Below are 17,344 nucleotides of genomic sequence, written 5' to 3' on the forward strand. Positions count from 1 at the left end.
CGCACTCCTTGCCCCATCAAAATATGCCCCATAGCCAAATGCTCCTGTTGGGTCAGTGAAGAGGTGCAATGACTGATTAGACACTGGGTCGCCCCTCCACATGCAGATGCCATTGAAGTTCTGCAGGAATCTTTTCCACACCTGGAGGTCAGTCACTAAATCTCCCGTGATCCTTATGCATGATGATGCTGTTTTACTGCCCCCCCAACTGCCTTTCCAGCCTCTTTCTAAAAATCCTACCCCACGGGATGACTCTCCCCGTTAAAGTTTAGGAGTCCTAGGAGTGCAAATCCCTCAATGAGCAAGATGCTGCCATGGCCATTAACCTAACCGTCAGCAACATTCTATTCACCTTGTCCCTAGGCAGTCTACATTCCCTTGCTACAGAGTCTATTTCTATGCCCAGGAACATCAGACACATGCAAGGTACCTCTGTCTTGTCCTCAGCTAGAGGAACCCCAAACCTGGCCATCATGAACCTCATGACATTCATCAAAGAGGCAAATTCCGATGAACTGGCAGATCCCACTAGTAGGAAATCATCCAAATAGTGTGCGATCTTGTCATTTCCTACAACTGATGCTACCGCCCAGTGTAGGAAAGAGCTAAATGCCTTAAAATAGGCACAGGATATGGAGCAACCCATGGGCAGACACTGGTCCACGTAGTAACCCGCCTCGAACCAGCACCCCATCAACCTGAAGGAAGACGGGTGAATGGGAAAAAGCCTGAATGCGGACTCTATGTCCAGTTTAGCCATCAAGGCTCCGGGTCCCACTCCTTTCACAATATCCAGAGTGTCGTCAAACAACTGGTAGTGCACCGAGCTCAAAGCCTCAGGGATGGTATCGTTCACCGACTGCCCCTTCGGGTAGGATAGATGTTGTATCAGCCTAAACTTATTAGTCTCCTTCTTGGGCACCACTCCTAGTGGAGATATCACCAAATCTGGAATCGGTAAGTCCGCAAAGGGGCCTGCGACCCTGTCCAAGGCTACCTTCTTACCAAGCTTGAAATTCAAATTCCTTCTGAGCCTGAACCCCAGCACCTGTCCCACTACCGGAATAGTGAAACAATGGCGCAGACCTGAGTCCAGCAAACTAGCAGCTGCTCTGTTCGGGTACCTGCAGCGCTTGCCTTGGACCCAAACCATTCAGCTTGGGGGTCCTGCTTATTGGAGCAATCGACCACAGGGTGTTGCCTACTGCAGAACTTGCATACGTGCTTAAACGTGCAGGATGCGCCCCTCTTTTTTTTTTTAACTTTTATTTATAACCAGCAATGCATACAGAGAAAAAATAAGGAAAATCACATCTTGCGCCACGCAGGGCCCATGAAAAACAAAAGATATAACGTGAAATCACAAACAAAGAATATTTATCAATGTTGCTAACATTTCACAAAATTAGGTTGTATACTCTGCTGGAATTTTTTTTTTTCCCCCTTACAAAACAATTTCCTCAAACGTCATGCCCCTCATGACGTCACATACAGAGAAACAAAATAAAACACATGGAGAACACACAAAAAAACGAGAAAAAAACAAAACAAAAAAAAACCCCACAACTAAATAAACTGTATTATTGACATCATATATTTACGCATGCGTAAATATAGGATGCACCCCTCTAACAACACTTATCCTGGTAACGCCAGCACACTCCCCCTTTGCACCATTGAAATTGCGGGGGCTGCCTAGGCCCCTGAGCAATGACCCCGGGGAGAGTCTGCGCCCCCCGTTCGGCATCGAGATGAACCCAGAGGTGGAGATCCATGGTGCCAAAGTCCAGTAATGGGTCACCCACCTTTTTCTTCCTGTAGAACATATTGTAGTCCCTCCAGGCTCCATCAGCAATTTTTTTCCGTATGGCATCGATAGTGTCCACATACTTAAACAGAGCGGTACCCTGATCTGGGTACCTCTCCAGGTAGCATGTAGCATACGAAGCCAATCATCAAAATTATCAGGCAATTTGAATTTCTTCAGGCCCGTCCCGTCTTCCACCATTTCTTTGAACTTAAATGCTTCCGTGGATAATTCAAACATATTGACGTACTTACCATCCTGGATATGCTTTACCATCTTTGACTTCAGGTGGGCGTGCAAACTATGCACCTGGCATGAGTATGTATCTCCATGCACTGATGCCTTTCTGTTAACGGCCTGTGGTGAGCCCACCTGTACCCCCGGGGGCAGAGATACCTGAGCCGGATAACCAACAGGACCCTCCGCAGATTTGCCCCTGCTCCTTTTTCTCAACCTCCTCTACATCCTCCTATGGCCCTCTGTGTGCAAACCCAGGGACCCATTAATCTATGACCCAGACCCGGACCCACTAGAACTAGAGGAGTCATACCCCGCTGGGACATATCAAATTGGCACTCACTGGAAGGGGATGACACAGGACCTTGGCCGGACCCAGATGGGCTAGGGTCGTCCAATTGTGTTGCTGCCACTCTGGGAACAAGAGCCCGGGACCTCTGAGGAGCAACCTCTCTGCCAGATGAAGACGCCTTTGGGACCTGAAACACAGAGGACAAGAGGGGAGTACCACGGGAAGAGCCAGCCATCTCCCCCCTACCCTCTCCAGCCCCATATTCCAGACCCCCTTCATGATCACTGTCACTCACTCCACACAGAAAGTTAGGCTCCTCATCCATACTGGAGGTCTGCACACATTCATATTCATCCTCAAACCTGACCGCCCTATTAATTCCCTGTGGCCGAACCATCTGTACAGGGCCTTCCGCCCCGCTCTCATTGCCTGGTAAAGCTTCGCCTGGGATGGCGCTGATACTAGCGTGTATTCTCTTGACTGCCCCCTCGTTAACATTTGCCCTGACCCCGCCGCTTCGGTCCTGCTGGGCGATACTAAACCCTGCAGGCCTACGGCTTGCGATTCCAGGCCAGCGGCACTACTAACCGGGGCCGCTGTTGTACGTGACCCCCTAGGCCCTGCTCGAGCTGCAGATGCCTTCCCTTTACCTTTTGCCACAACGTGAGCAGGGGCCACCTTGGCCTTGCTTACCCTGATGTAGGCTGCGAGCACGAGGAGGGGGCCCTGACGGCTGCCCCTCCTTTATTACCAGCTGTGGCGGAAGCCCGGGTACGAACGCCATGCTGCTATTCACCCGCATTGCCCCCCAGATGCACTTGCTGACCCGCATCTTGAGCCCCACCTGCCCCCTTTTCAGCCTCTGCTGCGACCCCCACAGACCTTGTATGGACTCCCCTTGCTTCCTGATGTCTAACAGCACACCCCCTAGAGTCGGTGTACCCCCCCGTGGTGCTCCCTTCTTAGGATTGGAGACCGAGGGGGACGATCCGCTCTGCTCAACGCCCGGGAAATGACTGTCGTGACCGGAAGTGACGTTACCGGAAGCGCTGCCGGACTGCGCAAAGTAACCGGAAGTTGATGTGGTGGCCATCTTGGATGGGGAAAGAACTGAAGAAGCCACACGTGAAACCGTAGCTTGGGACTGCACCACCGCCGTGTCTGACCCCTGCGAGGACCGCCACCAAGGACTGCAGGAGTTCCACCGCTGTCACAACGGATTCCCCGGAAAGGACCACCGATGCCCCAAAGCAGCTGCCCCTTGAGCCCATGCTGCCCCAAAACTCGCCCGGTGCTTGCATAAGGCTAGGGGGCAGAGCTTACTTTAACACACTGGGTGCCAATTGGCTGAGCGGCCACAGGATCACACCCACTCATTCATATACTGCAGCCTGGCAGTTTCTGTATATGATCTGGGAGAACCAGGACTGGCAGCGAGCATCTGAAGGGAAGTGCTAACATACTTTACTGCTATTTACAAGCCTGGCCAGGGTATCCGGAAATCTTATTGATTAGTGGCACAGACCCTCCCCCTTGTATGATTGGCCTTAGAGTTTGTCATTCAGTATTACTAAGGAATCTGATTTGTCAACCTTGAGACAAGTTTTCTGGTTTCCCATTGGGTGTGCTGTTTATTGTTTTCTGCTGATTGGCTTAGCCTCTGTCATTCTGGTAATACCGGCTTGGTAGTTCTCTTTGCGGCTGCGTGAAATAAGCGTGTGAGCGAAAGAGCGCCATGACTATACAGAATGCATGGGTAACCAGAACCGGTGGTTATGACAGAGAGGGGATAGACAATTATATTTAGTAGAAGCAGTGGATTATATATACCGACAGGTAGAAACCCAAATATTGTGGTAGTACAGATACTGTTTATGCACTGAATTTACATAGTCAGATGTAACCTCATAGTGTGGAAGTGGCATTACTGCTCTCAAAGTCCCCCAAACTAGGGATCCTGAATTTAACAAAATAAACGCAAAAAAGGATATCTAACTAAAACAGAAGGCTTTATTATATAGTGCATATATGTTATTATATAGGGGCAATTGGGTTAAGTGGATAATGTCAAATATAAAAGATGCTTAGGCAGTGCAGTAGTCAATATAATATATGTAATTAATGGGGAGGGACCTTCCCTTAGAAAACCTAGTGTGAGAAAGGGTGGCTCATTTACAGCCAAGCATATCTCACTGACACAGTCAGCTCAGCAAGCTCCACACAGCCATCCGCTGCAGGTGTGTTCAGTAAGGGATGCTGCTGCAGTGCATGAACTGTGCTGTGGATGCTGACAGATGTTAGGGCCTGACATGTCTTGCTATGTGGGAGGCAGACTTTCAAACAACTTGAACCACTGGGGATCAAATTATCTGTTTATGGATTTATTACTTCACGTTAACCTCTTTGATACCAGAGAGGGATTCTCTATGTTAGTGTGGGTCTGAGTATATCTGTTAGTGCATATCTGTGTTATTGTCTGTGTGTGTTAGATATGGGTGCAATTTTAAATATATCTTTGTGTGTGTATGTATATATATATATATATATATATATATATATATATATATATATATATATATATATATATGTGTGTGTGTGTGTGTGTGTGTGTGTGTATGTTATGTAGCACTACCACAGTTTGATTTGTTATTCAGCACTAACACTGTTTGATTTGTTATGTAACATTATCATTGTTTGATTTACAATGCGACGCTACCACTGTTTGATTTGTTATGCAGAGATCCCAGTGTCTGATTTGTTGTGCAGCACTACCACTGTTTTATTTTTAATGCGGCACTACCACTGTTTGATTTGCTATGCAGAGAGCCTATTGTCTCATTTGTTATGCAGCACTACCACTGTTTGATTTACTATGCGGCACTACCAGTGTTTGATTTAGTATGTGGCACTACCACTGTTTGATTTGCTATGTATCATTACCATTATTTGCTTTGCTATATGGAGGTACCACTGTTTGATGTGTTATGTGGCGTTACCATTGTTTGATTTTTAATTCGGTGCTACCACTGTTTGATTTGTTATTTGGCGCTTACACTGTATGAATTGTTATGCAGAGCTACTACTGTTTGCATTTTGCCACAAATCAGCAATAGCTACCCAAGTTCTGAACCAAAAATGGGCTGGCTCCTAAGCTTACATCCCTGCTTTTCAAATACAGATAGCAAGAAAATAAAACAAAATTGATAATAGGTGTAAATGTTCACGTGATAGGAAATATGTATTTCTCTTCTTAAGTGAAATGTGACTTTGACTTATAGTATGACCTACTGTTTCCCTTGGTTTTGAAGGCTATGGTAATATCAGTCCTACAACTGTCGGTGGGCGCATCTTCTGCATCGTCTTCGCTCTTTTTGGGATTCCATTGAACTTGATTCTGTTGAACCGCATTGGTCAGAGGATGCTCTCTTTGGTCCACCAAGGTGCTACTTTTTTGGGAAATAAAGGGAACAGGCAGGTAAATTACATTAATTTTGTTACTATTTTCTACATGTTTGCTATAATAACTTGCGTTATACCTGAGAATTCTTGAGATTAAGGCTTGTAGTTTGATCATATGTGGGCATGTGTCTGACAGAGGGGCTGCAGGACCAGATGTCTGATCTGATGTGGGTATGCAGCTGGTATAGGAGCAGCAGGGCCATAGGTATGATCTGTTGTGGGTATAAAGCTGGAATAGGAGCAGCAGGTTCAGGGGAGTGATCTGATGTGGGTACAAAGCTTGCAAATGGAGCAGTAGGGTCAGGGGTCTGATCTGATGTGGGTACATAGCTTAAATACAACATGCAATTTAAAAAAAAAATCCAATTCACTTCTTTTATCAAATTTGCTTCTTTTTTTTTTTAATCCTTTGTTGACAAGTAAATCTACTGTACATAATCTGATAGGAGCACAGCAGCGACATGTATAGCAGAAATGTGATACAAGGTGCAAACACTGCAGTCATAGGCCTAGATTTAGAGTTTGGCGGTAGCCGTGAAAACCAGTGTTAGAGGCTCCTAACGCTGGTTTTAGGCTACCGCCGGTATTTGGAGTCAGTGATTAAAGGGTCTAACGCTCACTTTTCATCCGTGACTTTTCCATACCGCAGATCCCCTTACGTCAATTGCGTATCCTATCTTTTAAATGGGATCTTTCTAACGCCGGTATTTAGAGTCGTTTCTGAAGTGAGCGTTAGAGCTCTAACGACAAAACTCCAGCCGCCTGAAAAAAGCAGGAGTTAAGAGCTTTCTGGGCTAACGCCGGTTCATAAAGCTCTTAACTACTGTACCCTAAAGTACACTAACACCCATAAACTACCTATGTACCCCTAAACCGAGGTCCCCCCACATCGCCGCCACTCGATTAAAATTTTTTTAACCCCTAATCTGCCGACCGCCACCTACGTTATACTTATGTACCCCTAATCTGCTGCCCCTAACCCCGCCGACCCCTGTATTATATTTATTAACCCCTAACCTGCCCCCCACAACGTCGCCGCCAGCTACTTACAATAATTAACCCCTAATCTTCCGAACGCAAAGCGCCGCCACCTACGTTATCCTTATGTACCCCTAATCTGCTGCCCCTAACACCGCCGACCCCTATATTATATTTATTAACCCCTAATCTGCCCCCCTCAACGTCGCCGACACCTGCCTACACTTATTAACCCCTAATCTGCTGAGCGGACCTGAGCGCTACTATAATAAAGTTATTAACCCCTAATCCGCCTCACTAACCCTATCATAAATAGTATTAACCCCTAATCTGCCCTCCCTAACATCGCCGACACCTACCTTCAATTATTAACCCCTAATCTGACGACCGGAGCTCATCGCTACTATAATAAATGGATTAACCCCTAAAGCTAAGTCTAACCCTAACACTAACACCCCCCTAACTTAAATATAATTTAAATCTAACGAAATTAATTAACTCTTATTAAATAAATTATTCCTATTTAAAGCTAAATACTTACCTGTAAAATAAATCCTAATATAGCTACAATATAAATTATAATTATATTATAGCTATTTTAGGATTAATATTTATTTTACAGGCAACTTTGTAATTATTTTTACCAGGTACAATAGCTATTAAATAGTTAAGAACTATTTAATAGTTACCTAGTTAAAATAATAACAAATTTACCTGTAAAATAAATCCTAACCTAAGTTATAATTAAACCTAACACTACCCTATCAATAAATTAATTAAATAAACTACCTACAATTACCTACAATTAACCTAACACTACACTATCAATAAATAAATTAAATACAATTGCTACAAATAACTACAATTACATAAACTAACTAAAGTACAAAAAATAAAAAAGAACTAAGTTACAAAAAATATTTACAAACATAAGAAAAATATTACAACAATTTTAAACTAATTACATCTACTCTAAGCCCCCTAATAAAATAACAAAGCCCCCCAAAATAAAAAATTCCCTACCCTTTTCTAAATTAAAAAAGTTAAAAGCTCTTTTACCTTACCAGCCCTGAACAGGGCCCTTTGCGGGGCATGCCCCAAGAATTTCAGCTCTTTTGCCTGTAAAAAAAAACATACAATACCCCCCCCCAACATTACAACCCACCACCCACATACCCCTAATCTAACCCAAACCCCCCTTAAATAAACCTAACACTAAGCCCCTGAAGATCTTCCTACCTTGTCTTCACCATCCAGGTTCACCGATCCGTCCTGAAGAGCTCCTCCGATGTCCTGATCCATGCCCAAGCGGGGGGCTGAAGAGGTCCATGATCCGGTCAAAGTCTTCATCCAAGCGGGGCAGAAGAGGATCTTCCATCCGATTGAAGTCTTCATCCAGGCGGCATCTTCTATGGTCTTCCATCCGGAGCGAAGCGGCAGGATCCTGAAGACCTCCAGCGCGGAACATCCATCCGGCCCGACGACTGAACGACGAATGACGGTTCCTTTAAGGGACGTCATCCAAGATGGCGTCCCTCGAATTCCGATTGGCTGATAGGATTCTATCAGCCAATCGGAATTAAGGTAGGAATATTCTGATTGGCTGATGGAATCAGCCAATCAGAATCAAGTTCAATCCGATTGGCTGATCCAATCAGCCAATCAGATTGAGCTCGCATTCTATTGGCTGATCGGAACAGCCAATAGAATGCGAGCTCAATCTGATTGGCTGATTGGATCAGCCAATCGGATTGAACTTGATTCTGATTGGCTGATTCCATCAGCCAATCAGAATATTCCTACCTTAATTCCGATTGGCTGATAGAATCCTATCAGCCAATCGGAATTCGAGGGACGCCATCTTGGATGACGTCCCTTAAAGGAACCGTCATTCGTCGTTCAGTCGTCGGGCCGGATGGATGTTCCGCGCTGGAGGTCTTCAGGATCCTGCCGCTTCGCTCCGGATGGAAGACCATAGAAGATGCCGTCTGGATGAAGACTTCAATCGGATGGAAGATCCTCTTCTGCCCCGCTTGGATGAAGACTTTGACCGGATCATGGACCTCTTCAGCCCCCCGCTTGGGCTTGGATCAGGACATCGGAGGAGCTCTTCAGGACGGATCGGTGAACCTGGATGGTGAAGACAAGGTAGGAAGATCTTCAGGGGCTTAGTGTTAGGTTTATTTAAGGGGGGTTTGGGTTAGATTAGGGGTATGTGGGTGGTGGGTTGTAATGTTGGGGGGGGGGGTATTGTATGTTTTTTTTTACAGGCAAAAGAGCTGAAATTCTTGGGGCATGCCCCGCAAAGGGCCCTGTTCAGGGCTGGTAAGGTAAAAGTGCTTTTAACTTTTTTAATTTAGAAAAGGGTAGGGAATTTTTTATTTTGGGGGGCTTTGTTATTTTATTAGGGGGCTTAGAGTAGATGTAATTAGTTTAAAATTGTTGTAATATTTTTCTTATGTTTGTAAATATTTTTTGTAACTTAGTTCTTTTTTATTTTTTGTACTTTAGTTAGTTTATGTAATTGTAGTTATTTGTAGCAATTGTATTTAATTTATTTATTGATAGTGTAGTGTTAGGTTAATTGTAGGTAATTGTAGGTAGTTTATTTAATTAATTTATTGATAGGGTAGTGTTAGGTTTAATTATAACTTAGGTTAGGATTTATTTTACAGGTAAATTTGTTATTATTTTAACTAGGTAACTATTAAATAGTTCTTAACTATTTAATAGCTATTGTACCTGATTAAAATAATTACAAAGTTGCCTGTAAAATAAATATTAATCCTAAAATAGCTATAATATAATTATAATTTATATTGTAGCTATATTAGGATTTATTTTACAGGTAAGTATTTAGCTTTAAATAGGAATAATTTATTTAATAAGAGTTAATTTATTTCGTTAGATGTAAATTATATTTAAGTTAGGGGGGTGTTAGTGTTAGGGTTAGACTTAGCTTTAGGGGTTAATCCATTTATTATAGTAGCGATGAGCTCCGGTCGTCAGATTAGGGGTTAATAATTGAAGTTAGGTGTCGGCGATGTTAGGGAGGGCAGATTAGGGGTTAATACTATTTATGATAGGGTTAGTGAGGCGGGTTAGGGGTTAATAACTTTATTATAGTAGCGCTCAGGTCCGCTCGGCAGATTAGGGGTTAATAAGTGTAGGCAGGTGTCGGCGACGTTGAGGGGGGCAGATTAGGGGTTAATAAATATAATATAGGGGTCGGCGGTGTTAGGGGCAGCAGATTAGGGGTACATAGGGATAATGTAAGTTGCGGCGGTTTACGGAGCGGCAGATTAGGGGTTAAAAAAAATATGCAGGGGTCAGCGATAGCGGGAGCGGCAGATTAGGGGTTAATAAGTGTAAGGATAGGGGTGTTTAGACTCGGGGTACATGTTAGAGTGTTAGGTGCAGACGTAGGAAGTGTTTCCCCATAGGAAACAATGGGGCTGCGTTAGGAGCTGAACGCTGCTTTTTTGCAGGTGTTAGGTTTTTTTTCAGCTCAAACAGCCCCATTGTTTCCTATGGGAGAATCGTGCACGAGCACGTTTTTGAGGCTGGCCGCGTCCGTAAGCAACTCTGGTATCGAGAGTTGCATTTGCCGTAAAAATGCTCTACGCTCCTTTTTTGGAGCCTAACGCAGCATTTGTTTGAACTCTCGATACCAGAGTTAATTTTATGGTGCGGCCAGAAAAAAGCCCGCGGAGCGTTAACAGCCCTTCTACCGCCAAACTCCAAATCTAGGCCATAGTGAGCTAAAGACCTTTCACAATCCTGAGTCTACCTAGATTTACTCTTCCACAAAGGATATGAAGGGAACAAAGCAAATTATAAACAGAAGTAAATTCGTTTTTTTATATTGCATGCTTTGTCTAATTGGGATAATTTAATGTTGACTTCATTGTCTATTTAAGATGACAGAAAACATAAAAAAACTCCCAGTGTGATGCTTAGAGATTTATCTATATTTATTTTGTTTATTTGAAGAAATCTGCGAAGATATTGGTAAACGTCTGTTCTCTCGTCACTGGCCTCTTGCTGTTTTTCCTCCTTCCCCCGATACTTTTCAGAAGTATTGAAGGCTGGACCTATGAGGAAGGTTTCTACTACTCCTTTATTACCCTAAGCACGATAGGCTTTGGTGACTATGTAATCGGTAAGTATTCTACACAACATATAAAATACCAATACATTTATTTATTGCAGTTGTATACTGTAAGACATAATCTAAAAAATAAAATGGGTTTCATTAACTAGTCATCATTAACTAGTAAACCACGTCATCAACAAATATATGTAAAAATGGTTTGTATGTGTTCTAAACCAATGTAAAAAAACTGAATTATGTAGAGGCCTTGGTGAGACATCCTAGCTTTCTATTATTCTAACTACACAGGAGTAAGCACAATGTTATCTATATGGCAGACATGTACTAGCACTGTCTAGTTGTGAAAAACTGTCAAAAGGCATGAGACAAGAGGCTTAGAACTTACCATATGAGTCTACCTAGGTTTAGCTTTCAACAAATAATACCAAAAGACCAAAGCAAATTTGATGATAACAGTAAATTGGAAAGTTGTTTAAAATGACATGCTCTATCTGAAACACTGAAACATGAACTGTCCCTTTAATGTACACAGTAGAAATTGTATTTAGTGTATAATGTAATTTTAAAATACAAAATGACAATAGCATCAAATGCAAAAAAATGCAAAGTTTTGAACAGGAGTGTTCCTTGGCTGTGTCTGAAGTTTTCTCACAGGTCTCAACTGTATTCTCTAAGCATGTTATAGCACACAAACCAATATAAACAGTAAATGAATGTGCCTCCTCATAGACTGGACCTATTGCTGTCGAAGAGACCTACAAGTAACAAATGTAAAACAGTATTAAACAGGTAAAAACTAGCTGGTGAGAAAAATAAATAAACACATAAATAAATAAAATTAACATAAATACATCTATGTATGTATAGATATAGGTATAACTGGATATATGTTTTAATATTTTGGGAATTGTCTATGTATGTGGGTAACTTGATTAAAGACATTAGAAATAAGTCACATTGTGCAGAGGGCAATGAACAAGCTGAGAATTAAGGTACAGAGATAAATCCTAGTGCTTAGGTCAGTGGTTTCTATAGCTGTGGATCTAAACCTACTTTGTACCTACAATAAAAGTCACTGTCTTGGCTCCATAGTAGACTTCCCAGCTGTGATAAGCTATGGCAGGTACAAACCTAATGACATTACTAATATGTACAGTTTCAATGTACAAGTTAAATCATTAATTTCTTAATCTTTCTCTGTAGGAAGGATACCAGGCAAGAATTACCCTTCTTGGTACAGGAATTTGATAGCACTGTGGATTCTTTTTGGCATGGCGTGGTTGGCCTTGATAATAAGCTTGTGTATAAATTTACTGGAGAATTACCAGGAAATCTGCACAAAGACAAAAAATAGTGAGAAAGTGGAACATGAACTCATTGATGTTGTTCAGAATGGAGACTTGTGCCCTGTTCTTCAGGATAACGCAGAGAACTCTGAGACGTCGTGTGGCAAAGACACAAACACTGAGTCACCAGACTGAATTTAATTTCTATTACAAATCAAAATATATGTACATATATCTCTTTTGTTAACATGAGATTGACATTATGGTTCAATGAACCACAAAATAAGCGAATGCAGGACGAACAAATTCATAGCACAAACAGTAACTTGCGTCATAGTAAATACGGCAAACTAGCACTAGGTCTTCCTAACCAACTTACCAGCATTATCCAGAAGTTTGTTCTTCACAAATCCTTTTTCAGAGGTGTTTTGGCACAGAAAGCCATTTTCAAGTTCTGAACCATCACAGTCATTATATTAAGTGCTTCTTGCAGAACTTTTTGGATGACTTCCATCTGCTCTTCCATTTCATCCATAAAAGTGTTGAGTTTTAGTGAATCTGTTAAACTTAATTTTGATTCTTCTGTAAAAAAAATCCAACCTTGCAAAAAAAACTGCTGTTCCACATGTAGGGTGACTTTATACAGACATCTAGACTCAGTTTACATTTTAACCAATTATGTAATGTGTCATATTTGATTTTTTGTCTTAATACGTTTAATATCTATTTTTATAATTAATTGAGAATTGCAACTTGTTGTGCACATTATATACATCAACATAACACAAACCCAGCTGAAAATGAGGGAGTGAAAGCTTCTCTGTGATCCCCTTTGTTTAGAAATAGCAGACACACATGGCTTTGCCATTGCTTTATGGTAATTAGAAGGCCACTAATTGCAGCTACGCACATCACTTCTGAAATTAACGGCAGTGAATGGGTTAATCATCTACCTTGTAAGGTTAAGTTTAGCTGTAGTGTAGAGATTACCCTCCCAGTTGACACCTCCCACTCCCTGATCCCTACCAGATCCCTCCCTGGTCCCTACATTTTAGGTACTGGCAGTCTGCCAATATGCACTTAAAAAAAAAGAAAATTAAAAATTGTTTTAAATGTCTGCAATGTAGAATCCCCCCTTACCTCCCTGATCCTTTCCAAACAGCTCTCTAACGCCCCCCCCCCCCCTCTAACTAGTGTTGGCCATCTTAGTTACTGGCAGTTTTTTTTTTTTACAAATATTTTTATTAAGGCAAAACAATCAGAGTAACAATCTTGAAATGAAGGACAATATCTCAGACAATAATACAAATCAGTAATTTCGCACAGTAAACAAGTAAAAAATAAGACGTTAATCAAGTTATGGTATTGCCATTCATCAATGCCTCAGTTTTCAAGTAGTTAAAGTCTCTGGCGTCAACAATGTTAAATAGATCCACTCGTGGGATCTGGTAGCTGGTACATATCTGAAGACATAGTTCTCGACTTCAAAGAGTCCGCACTGTTAGCTAGGAAAACCAGGTGTTTTATAAGGGTAGGCTAATCCTAGATGGGCAACATGTGAGTAAACTTTACACCATAACGTACCAAACAAACAAAGTGGGGCGATGGCAAGGTGAAAAACCCGAAGAACTTCTTCTAGGGAGAGGGGAGGAGAAAAAAAAAAGCAAGAAGGGGAAAGGAGAGGAGCTAAGGTAGGTTGAGTGAGGAGTATATAAGAGGGATTCATGGCCAAGGGGTGTAGGAAGGAATGGTCAGGCCTCTACCGGGTCAGACTAGCAAAAGTATTATGTATCAACCTAACCGTCATAAGAACCAGATCGAACAGTAGAGGTTGTAGCGTCCCTCAACTCTCAACGAGTATTCTTCCATTTTCTGAATATAGTCAAGAGTCTCCAGTACTGGAGCTAGTGTTAGAAATGTGTTTCTTGTCCACTGTCTCGCTATAACAAGTTTTGCTGCCAGGAGAATGATAACACAAAGTGATCGGGTTGGCTTTGGGAGATCTTGCAGTCCAAGGTGAAAAAGTGCCATGTCTCCCGTGAGACTTTCTGTCAAGCGTAGTTGTCTTAGTAAGTCCGCTACCTGAGTCCAGAAGGTCCCCAGCCTAGGGCATTCCCACCAAACATGCAAGTGTGTGCTGCGTTGTGTGCAACCCCTCCAGCATTCCGCTGAGCGGGAGGGGAATATTCTGTGCAACCTGGTCGGGACCCAATACCATCTGAGTAGGATTTTAATATATAATTCAAACAGATTAGAGCACCGGACCGCTGCATTTACGTCTTGGAGAGCATGCTGCCAGGCCCCCTCCAAGGCCACCACCCCCAAGTCCCTCTCCCAGTCCTCAGTAGGCTGAGTTTTAATGAAGCGTAAGGAGTCAAGTAGCAGCTTGTAATGAAAAGATAGGGTACCTCGAAAAGATCTACCCGCCATCCATCTCCTCTCCCATTTGGTGAGGACTCACGTATTCGATTTATGAAATCCCCAAGACGAAAGGAGTGAGGCCAAGTGAAGATACTCAAACTGTAACTCCCTGGGGAAGTTTTCCGCTGGGTAGGCATGGGGTGGGATAGCCAGAACACCCCCTCTATAAAGATCTGAAATCAGTCTGATCTCCAAGGCCTCCCATTTCTTGGGATGGGACTTATGAAGGCAATGCATCAAAGCCTTAATTGAATGTATTGGGGAGGGGTGCAGCACGACTGAATCATGGGAACGTAATTCCCTCCAACACCTCAAGCAAGCCTTGATTATACGACTATGGATTCCATTTAAGACCTCAGCATGATCCGGGATCCATATAAGGTCGGCCAGGTCAACTCCAGCCAGTAATGAGCTCTGTTCTATTTGGAACCAGTGAGAGGAACAATCTCTAACCCCCCCAATCTGTTATATGTGAAAGCATGCCTGCTTTGTAGTAATAAGTAACGTTAGGCGCAGAGATGCCCCCACATCTTTTTGGATTTTGTAATTGGGTTAAAGGTAGCCTCGCGTGACGGTCTTTCCAAATGTACTTTGTGAAGACAGACTGGAAATGATTAAGCAGGTATGCAGGGACTGTGACAGGAAGACACCTAAAAAGGTAAGTCAGCCTTGGGAGCAACAGCATCTTCAGAGCCGCGACCCTACCCATCCAAGACACTTCCGAAACTTTCCAACCAGCAATGGTCTGCTGAAAGTCCCTAAGAAGGGACCCATAGTTCGTTGCCACAATTTGTTTGGGGTCATGGGACAGTATTATACCTAAATGCTTTAATCCTTCTGTGGACCATTAAAAAGGGTAAGAACTTCTCAAGTTCTCTAATGTGGCCTTGGACAGTCCTATAGCGTAAGCTTCTGTCTTATTATAGTTAAGTCTGTAATATGTTAAATTAGCGAATTCAGCTAATATTTTGAATAGTTCTGGAAGCAACTCTTCCGGTTCAATTAGGAATACTGTCAAATCGTCTGCAAACAGTGCCAGGACATGTGGAGTGTCATAAAGTATTAAGGGCTGGACGGAGGGAGCTGTTCGAAGTCTGATCGCTAGAGGCTCCATTATCAGGGCAAAAAGAAGAGGCGACAGAGGGCACGTGCCATTCTTTATGTCAAAGGCCCTAGATACAAATCCCAATCCCCTAACTCTGGCTGATGGGCCTGAGTAAAGAGCCATCACTGCTGTGACAAAGGAGGCAGGAAACCCGAAAGAGCATAAGACCTCCACCATGTAATCCCACCGGACCCTGTTGAACTCTTTTTCAGCATCTAGCGACAGGGTAACCAGTGGGATCCCAAGTGTAGCTGCCTCAAAAAAGATGTTTAATAACTGTCTTGTGTTGTCCGAGCCCTGATGCCCAGGGGTAAACCCCACCTGGTGGATCAAAATTAGGATCTTGGCGTATATTTTTACATCTCCATTTATGAGGGAGATTGGTCGATAATTTTCGCAGTATGAGGGGTCCTTCCCGGGCTTGGGTATGGTAATGACCGACGCCTCTAGGAAACTCTGGGGAAACTACCAGTGTCCATGGCCTCACCAAACACATGAGTTAAGATGGGACATAGGAGAGCTGAGAATTTATTATAGAATGTAACGTCAAAACCGTCTGGGCCTGGAGATTTGCGTGCCTTGAGGCTCTTAATCATCACCACGACTTCCTCTACAGAGCTGGGGGCTACAAGTAGCTCCACCAGGTTCTCAGGGACCTGCGGCAGCTGCAGCTTATCAAGAAACTGGAGAATAGCAGTTGTTGGAGCAAAATTCGAATGGGGGTCTTCAGAAATCTGATATAAGCAGCTGTAAAAATCAGCAAAGACTTCTCCTATATCGCTTGGGGAATAGAATCTTTTGTTGTCTCTTGTAATAAAAGCTATCTTGTTCAGCAGAGTTCTCTGCTGGAGTTTGTGAGCTAGAAGTTTATCCGCTCTATCGCCCTTGTGGTAATATCTCTGTTTCAGGAGATAAAGATTTCTCTGAACTCTCTCCAGTTCACATGATTCAATCTGTTTTTTAAGAGACTGGACTTTCTTTATCAGGGAGTCCAATCTGGTCTCCCTAAGCTGCTTTCATGAGGTAGTGTAGTCATGGTATAGTTGGGCCAAGTTAGCCCCCCTGAGTCTTTTATTCTCGGATGCTTTTTGTATAAAAAGTCCCCGGAGGTATGCCTTAAGCGTTGCCCACAGAGTAGATACTCGGGTACCCGTCAGGAGCATCCTCCATCCGCCATCATAGAAAAGGTGATTTCTAAAACCACTGCGTCATGATCAGACCACACACAAGGTACGATCCTTGCCGTCACCACTTTCTGTAGTGTCCACAAATGGCAAAAGAAATAATCGAGCCTCGAGAAAGACTGGAAAGGAGGTGAGTAGCAGGTGTAGTCGTCAACGTCAGCGTGCAGGGCTCTCCAGGCATCATGGTATGAGTATTGAGAAACCAAATTTCTAAAAAGTTGGGGGCAGTGCTCTTCCCCTCTAAAAGGGGGTTTTTCCTCTGAGATTTTCTGTCTCTACTTGGGTCCCACACCAGGTTGCAATGTCCACCTATAAGTACATGTCCTTGTTTAAGTCGGCTCACCTTACTCAGTAGTCTACTAAGGAAATGGGTCTGGTTGACATTAGGGGAGTACAAAGCTACTAGGGTAGTCAGAATATTTTCTAAGCAACAAACACATATATCGGCCCGAAGGGTCAGA

The 17,344-nt window shown here is 43.1% G+C and overlaps 1 protein-coding gene across 1 annotated transcript in view; it reads left to right on the forward strand.

Annotated features, from left to right (window-relative positions):
• KCNK17 (potassium two pore domain channel subfamily K member 17) overlaps positions 1-12,797 on the forward strand; it is a 152,489-nt gene extending 139,692 nt beyond the window's left edge. Inside the window, exons 3-5 of the mRNA XM_053712674.1 lie at positions 5,645-5,811; positions 10,767-10,935; positions 12,091-12,797. Of these exons, the coding sequence (XP_053568649.1) occupies positions 5,645-5,811; positions 10,767-10,935; positions 12,091-12,368 (614 nt within the window). The 3' untranslated portion in view covers positions 12,369-12,797. The remainder of the gene's footprint in view (positions 1-5,644; positions 5,812-10,766; positions 10,936-12,090) is intronic.
• Positions 12,798-17,344: the final 4,547 nt, after the last annotated feature.

Source organism: Bombina bombina, chromosome 4 (genome assembly GCF_027579735.1).
Source record: "Bombina bombina isolate aBomBom1 chromosome 4, aBomBom1.pri, whole genome shotgun sequence".
In the NCBI taxonomy this organism is placed as follows: Eukaryota; Metazoa; Chordata; class Amphibia; order Anura; family Bombinatoridae; genus Bombina; species Bombina bombina.